Here is a 7288-nt window from a genome sequence, read left to right as displayed (position 1 = left end):
CTGTAGATGGAAAACAGAAGGCTGTGAGCATCCACGGTCATTTTCCCCTTTATTTCACAGTTGTAGCCCAGACTGTATTTGGTAAGGCCAGGTAAGGTCAGCACACTGCCTCAGCCTTTAACAGGTGGAATAAACACTTTTCAGATAAAACTCTCCACACCAAGGTGCAGCCCCGTACTTCTGGCCTTATTTGATTGGTTAGAACAGCCATATCTTATGACCTCTGTATAAATCTGTCTTTTTATTTTACACCTTCAGCCTTTCTTTCAGCTGGAACAAGCTTCATATGTTTTGGGACCTCACACAATGACTTTACCTCCCCTCCCCTCTGCTGTCTGGACCAGGAGACTCACCAGATGGGAAGTCGGGGGTGGAGCGGTAGCTTGGCGTTGGAGACCGGGGAGACAAGCTATGAGTGGGGGAACCTGGGAGGCTCTCGCCCGACGACAGGGATCTGTTCAAGCAGGAGAAACTTCGGCTGGTGTGGAGTAAAGGAGAAGGCTGCTTGGCTAGCTTTTTGAAAAGAGATCTCCTCCTAGAGCAAAAACAGGAAAACATTGTTCAGAGTCTTCTTTCAGAACGATTCCTGCCTCCCTACAATACCAATGTGCTCAGCTGAATAACTCAGCGTGAGAGACAGTGACACAACAGCAGATCCTATGAAAGAGCAGCACACCACTTTCCTATTAGAAACTGTCTTATGACATGTAAAGGAAGAGTATTTGATAGTAGACAATGGAGGCTCTCTCAATTCCAAACACTTAAGAAGAGCTAGGAAAATAGGAAAAATATAAAGTGTATTAAAAATACATTCATTTACTTGTTAGGTTTATGAGGAGGATGTTTGTTGCTTGAAAGCTTCTGAGTACCTACCCCTAAATATGTGGACACAATTTAACTAAGAGTATTATAATACAAAGTAAACCTCTGGAAGCAAAACCATTATACTGGAAATCAAATTCTTTAATGGTGATAGGCTGGGCAGAGGCCAATAAAGGGTTATTTGCTGTGCTTATTCCATTGTGGGCTCTTCACTATTCCTAACAACAATGTAGGCTATACATTTACATAGAATAACTGGAAAAGGTGAAGCTGAAGCCTATGGCAGGGCAGGAGACACTAGGGCAGCAGAAGCAAATGTGCATGTGGTACTCAACGAGCACATCTTAAGGCAAAAAGTGAAGCTTCTGACAGCTTATCAGGACATCAAGCTGTACAGAGTTCTTTTACCATATAAGCCTATATATGGTAAACCTAACCCACTCCACATGAGCTTAAAACAGAAAGTTTCTGATCGATAGCCCTTGAAACAATTTGTTCTAAATGATTTAATGCACAATCAAAATGTAAAGAGCATAATAATAAGGATCTCAGAACTTGTGTGTGTGTGTAATTTTACTCAAAGTAATAAAAAATGAACTTAGGTGAAAAGTCAAATAGTTCTGTAAACTTACAATGAAAACCAGCAACTCCTATACTCGAATTATAAATACTGTTCACAGCTGGGCCATATGAAACATAATTGCATAACTTTATTTCCCCCCTCCAGAGTTAGTACATTGTTTTTGTTGGCTTACTACATTTCTATCATCAAAAATCCTTTTAATGTGATGTGACTCATCAGGTCCAACTGGGCAAAGAAGAAATGCTGTGGGATTGCAAAAAAGGCACACCCTGAAAGCTGCCTGGTAAGAAACAGCCCTTCCAGAAACACATACACACACCTTGCTAGTGTCTACAAACAGCACAAAAAGATACTGATCGGTGCTTTCCAGGCTGCAGAAGCGTGTAAGCTAGTTTGATTTTCAGTGAGTAAAACAAAGCCGTTTTATTTCTAGGCTCATTTGGAACCTTTAAAGATACAGTTATTTTAGAATATCTGGCATTTTAAAAATAGCAACTGTTTGCTTTTTGATAATGCAAAGGCTATTTTAAAAGTAGATTTAATGTTAAAAACTGCCTGAAGATTCAGTTTCTCAATCCAACTCAACTGAAATCAAGTGAAGAAGCTTAAAAAACAGCAAAGGGCTTTTCCTGGCATTCACACATGATAAAAGACAATTGGAATCCAACTACAGTGTAAATATGTAAATCCTTTTACTATGGAAATTAATGCTATTACAAATATGGACTTCAATGTATACATATATGTGAACCATAACGTAAAATTTCTCACAGAAAAATAGATCTTCTTCATATGTAAGCATTTAATTAAGGAGTAACTTTTCTCCAACATAGTTATACACCAAACTTTTAAAAAGAATACTGATTTTACTAACCTTTCGAGACTTTCTTTCTTCTTGGATTTCTTGCTCCGCCTAACCATCCGGCTCTTATAGCTGTTTCTCCTGGCTGGTCCAGTTTTGATTGATGTGTTTTCAAATGGGGTAGTAGTGATTGACACCTTATTCCCACTCTATAGAAAAGATGAGGTGGTATTAAAGGGAAATGCTGTGATGAAGCAAGATCAGAACAGAGATGAGAGATTCATAGACAAATACAAATAGAAAGGAGCATGCATCTAAAAGGCCTTCTGTTTCTAAATAACCCTTCAATCAAAGAAGTCCTGCCAGAATACAAACTGAGTGGAAGGCAAAATATAAAGTTTCTTTAAGAGGGTGAGCTCTGGAGTCCACAGATAGGAGTTCACATCTAAGCTCTGTGCCTAGCAGGCTGCTACCCTCCCTACACCTCAACCTCCTGTACCAGCTAACAATATAATCCTATCTATCTCCTGGGGCTCACTGGAGGATCACATGAGAGCAAGTCTGTAAAGCCTTTTGCACCCAGTGCAACACAAAGAAAGAACACTATAAATAAGATAACTACTTCCACAGGTATTAAGTATTAATGTGCCCAGTGGCTGTCTGCTCTTGGTTGATTCTTCTTTTTTCTCCTTTTTGTGTTTTTCCTTTGGTCTAAAAATTGTAGAGTAACAAAACTGAGAGTAACAAAATGAGACTTTTATTTTTAATTATCTTAGAAGGCTCCTTTTCCATCATCATAAAACCTGTCAGTTTACAAAGCTGGAACATTTATGCCAGCCAGTAGGAAACCTCTTTTTAACCAGGTTATGCAGGGTAAGGTAATTTCTGGTGAGTTTCTGTGTCCTTTCTCTCAGTCCTGGGAAGGGGCTTACTTGGCTGCCTCTAGGGATGGAACTAAGCATGGAGTCAGCAGCCAGGCCGAGGCAGGCCCAGGGCAGGTTGGTAGTCCCTGGCATCAATTACCCTTCCTGAATTTCATAATAACCAGGAAAGAAACCAGACCGTTCAAGGTCAGAGATGGCCCCAATTACCTTGAAAGTACAAGAGGTACAAGGAAAAGGATCTTTTAAAAGACCCATGCCTGGAAGATACCTAGAGCTCAGCTCAATGTGGTACCAAGTGAAGGGGAGTTAGGTATGGTGGCAGCAGAGGACTGAAAAGACAGGTAATGACTGTCTTAAAGACAGCATCTACTTTCCCCCTTAATTTGGGAAGTAATCCACGCCACAATAAGAAGGCAATAGGAAAGTATTTAAAAAAAAAAAATCATTGAGAAGCTTACCACCCAACCACTAGTAATATTTCCTGCTGGTCTTTTTTCAAGCATGTGCAAATATGCACATATGTACACATGCGTTATAACTAATTTATATCTCAGTTTATTTACAGTTCTATGTTGCTTTTTCATTTTGCATGTTACGTAATTTGGAAAAACTTTCCCTTCCCTACTGCTATTGTTTTCTTTTCTTTTTGTTGAGACGGAGTTTCGCTCTTGTTCCCCAGGCTGGAGTACAATGGCACCATCTCAACTCACTGCAACCTCCACCTCCCGGGTTCAAGTGATTCTCCTGCCTTAGCCTCCCGGGTAGCTGGGATTACAGGCATGTGCCACCATGCCCGGTTAATTTTGTATTTTTAGTAGAGATGGGGTTTCTCCATGTTGGTCAGGCTGGTCTCAAACTCCCAACCTCAGGCAATCTGCCTGCCTCAACCTCCCAAAGTGCTGGGATTACAGGTGTAAGCCACCGTGCCAGGCCCATTATTTTCTATGTTTAAATTCTTATAAGGTTTTATGTTGTTCCTTATTTAGTTTGGTTATTTCTTTAAGAAATGATTTATTCAGTTTTACATCCAGTTTAATATTGGAAGGTCTTAGTGTTTTATTATTAGTTTTAGAGTTCTTTAATTTTTTTTAATTAAAAAAAATTTTTTTTTGAGATGGGGTCTTGTTCGGTTGCCCAGGCTGGAGTGCAGTGGTATGATCACAGCTCACCACAGCCTCAAACTCCCTCTTGCCTCAGCCTCTGAGTAGCTGGGATTACAGGAGCACACCACCAAGGCTGACTTAGAATTCTGTTCTGTTTAAGAACATATACTTTCATATCTAATGTCATATTTGCAGAAAATATTTTAGGGAAAGGGGGGTTTAATTTCAACAAGAGAAAAAAGTTTATTTTGTTTTCTATTATAAAATACTAAATTATACATTCTTTATGCAAGTGCCAAAACTTGAAAAATAAATCTTTATCTGATAGCAGAGATTACATTCTATTTGTTCTTTAATGAGAAAATCATTTTATAACTCTTAAGGTCTACCATTGCAGGTTTTTTTGGAATGGGGTCTTCTCTTCACAAGTTGAGGCCATGCTGAAATTTTAGTTTTTCCTATGGTGAAGGAAACGGGCAACAAGCATGGGTGGAGTTCCTCTGTCACTGACGTTCTTTCAGTCTGCTTCCATGTGCAGGGAGTGGACATGCAGAACCATAATGATCACTGGGCTATTCTATCACGTGTGCCACTTGAGCCAGAATCTAGTTTCACTCTTTTCTAACACAATCCAGCACTGACTTCTATATCTTTATCCATAGGAGACTAACAATACCTGGCATTTTAAAAGCTTATATTTATTTTTAAACCATTTTCATACATATTCTCTAAGCTTATTTTCATAAACAAGTCATAAGGGTTGTTTGTTTTACCTTCATGGCCTAAAAGAGTTTGTTACCCTTCCTTTACAGATGAAGAAAACGGATTCTGAGACCCTGAGGTTCTTGTTTCCCAAAGTCCACTGAGAGTCCAGTGGAAAAGCCCATGCTGGTTCTCTTGCTGCTCACCCCCAACCCTCCTGCCAAATCCTGCTCCCTGTGGGCAGGGAACGCCCCTCCCCCACCATCCTCTCCACCTCTCATGAGCCTGACACAGTGTGGGCAGGGAACGCCCCTTCCCTCTAGTCCTCTCCACTTCTCCTGAGCCTGGCACAGTGTGGGCAGGGAACACCCCTCTCCCCCAATCCTCTCCACCTCTCCTGAGCCTGGCACAGTGTGGGCAGGGAATGCCCCCTCCTCCAGTCCTCTCCACCTCTCCTGAGCCTGGCACAGTGTGGGCAGGGAATGCCCCTCTCCTCCAGTCCTCTCTACCTCTCCTGAGCCTGGCACAGTGTGGGCAGGGAACGCCCCTTCCCCCCAGTCCTCTCCACTTCTCCTGAGCCTGACACAGTGTGGGCAGGAAACACCCCTCTCCCCCAGTCCTCTCCACCTCTCCTGAGCCTGTCACAGTGCTTAGCTTGTACTTAATCAGTGGTGATGAGGGAATCAGGCATGTGATTGACATGTGGCATGGTCAAAGTATAAGACTGTCAAGATGAAATGAAGAAACTATAAACATATAAAATTGTATAAGACACATATAAATCCTGCACATATTTATCATCAGAAAAAAGTGAAGACCAGGGCTTGCTAAGTGACAGCACATCACCAGACTGTACAAATGCTCCTTCCCCTATAAAGACAAAACCCAGTTCTGTTTCTTGTCTCCACAAATGGCTATTCCAGATTCATTTAACTTACAGGCATACACCAAAGACAATTTCTCTAAGGGGAAATACAGACACAAAGGATGCAGAGTACAATAATTAAGTTGGAAGGTATTAATGGTTACAAAAATGGTAAATGATTGGAAAAATGGTAGGTGAGATTTGGGAAGCCTGCCACCTGGTGGATCCATCCAGCTATAGCAAGTGCTACCTGAACTGCTCAAGGTGGCTTACTAGGTTGGTTTACTCACAACTAACTTTCTCTTGATTAATGACTGACCTCCTATAGGAGAATTTCTGTGGCACTTGTTTAAAAAAAATAACAAAAATGTACCTGGCAGACTGTTAAATGTTCAATTAATTCACTTTAAACTACTTTCATGACTGGTGCACAGCGAAAAGAAAATTATTTTAAGTTGCCGAATTGAATACAATAGCAGATGTAAGGCAGTCCAATTTCTTCTCTCAGTCTGGTTCTATGTTAACTTATCAGTTTGGCCCTGGGTAACTCACTGAACAACTGCTTTTGCACTTCCTTTTCTGCAAAGCGCAGATGGGGGATGAGGCCCCCTGCATCCTCACCCTGGTTCACCCCCTTCACTACCCAATCTCAGCCATCTTGCACACTTGATTCTCACATTAGCCCAGGCTTCAGCCTGTTGGTTCACTTGTACACCTCATAAACCTTGAGATCTCCTGTCCTTGTGTTTACACACCTCATCATTTGGCCTAGACTATCCTGCACCCGGGACAATATACTGAATCGCCACCCATCTATCAAAGCTTTGCACAGATAACCCTCAATTCTTTGACGCCATTCCTGTCCACCCTGGAGAAAAGCCATCCCTCCTTCAGAACTTCTGTCGTGTTCCTTAAGTCTGTTCCTTAAGTTGAGCACTTTGATTTTTGCCTGATATTGCCATTGTTTCCCCTTGTCAACACTAGACTCTAAGTTACTGGCAACTGGAGACTTTACATGTAGAGCAGTGTGCTGTGCTAGTGGGAAGTGCAGGATCCAAAGCTACACCGCCTGGGTGCAAACCATCTTCTGCTCCTTCCCAGCAGATGAGCTTAGGCTGCTTTACAACTTCTCTCTGCTTTTGTTTTTTTCATCTGTGAAATGGAAACATTTATATTTATAGCATCTACCTCAGAGGGTAACTCTGTTTGGATTACATGTGCTTATTCCTGTAAAACAATTGACAAGAGTGTGGTAGGCATCAAGTGCTCCTGCCCTATTAACTGTCATCCTTATGTGTCATTTATTTGAGATGGAATCTCGTTCTGTCATCAGGCTGGAGTGCAATGGCGTGATCTTGGCTCATTGTAAACCCCACCTCCTCGGTTCAAGCAGTTCTCTACCTCAGCCTCCAAGTAGCTGGGATTACAGGTGCCTGCCACCACACCCAGCTAATTTTTGTATTTTTAGTAGAGACGGGGTTTCACCATCTTGGCCAGGCTGGTCTTGAACTCCTGAGCTTGTGATCC

General features: G+C 41.7%; 1 protein-coding gene across 12 annotated transcripts in view; it reads right to left on the bottom strand.

Moving 5' to 3' along the window:
• Positions 1–7288, bottom strand: part of MAST4 (microtubule associated serine/threonine kinase family member 4) — a 564457-nt gene that overhangs the window by 6406 nt on the left and 550763 nt on the right. For all 12 annotated transcript variants that reach the window (XM_064376019.1, XM_012462235.2, XM_064376020.1 and 9 more), the window contains 2 exons: positions 2280–2416; positions 354–535 (listed from right to left, as the gene is read on the bottom strand). In XM_064376019.1, the coding sequence (XP_064232089.1) occupies positions 354–535; positions 2280–2416 (319 nt within the window). The remainder of the gene's footprint in view (positions 1–353; positions 536–2279; positions 2417–7288) is intronic.

The sequence above is a fragment of the Aotus nancymaae genome, unplaced genomic scaffold (assembly GCF_030222135.1).
Source record: "Aotus nancymaae isolate 86718 unplaced genomic scaffold, 86718_ANA_hifiasm-v0.15.2.pri h1tg000014l, whole genome shotgun sequence".
NCBI classification, from domain to species: Eukaryota; Metazoa; Chordata; class Mammalia; order Primates; family Aotidae; genus Aotus; species Aotus nancymaae.
Note: the sequence above shows the minus strand (reverse complement) of the source record. Positions and strands in the feature narration are given on the sequence as shown.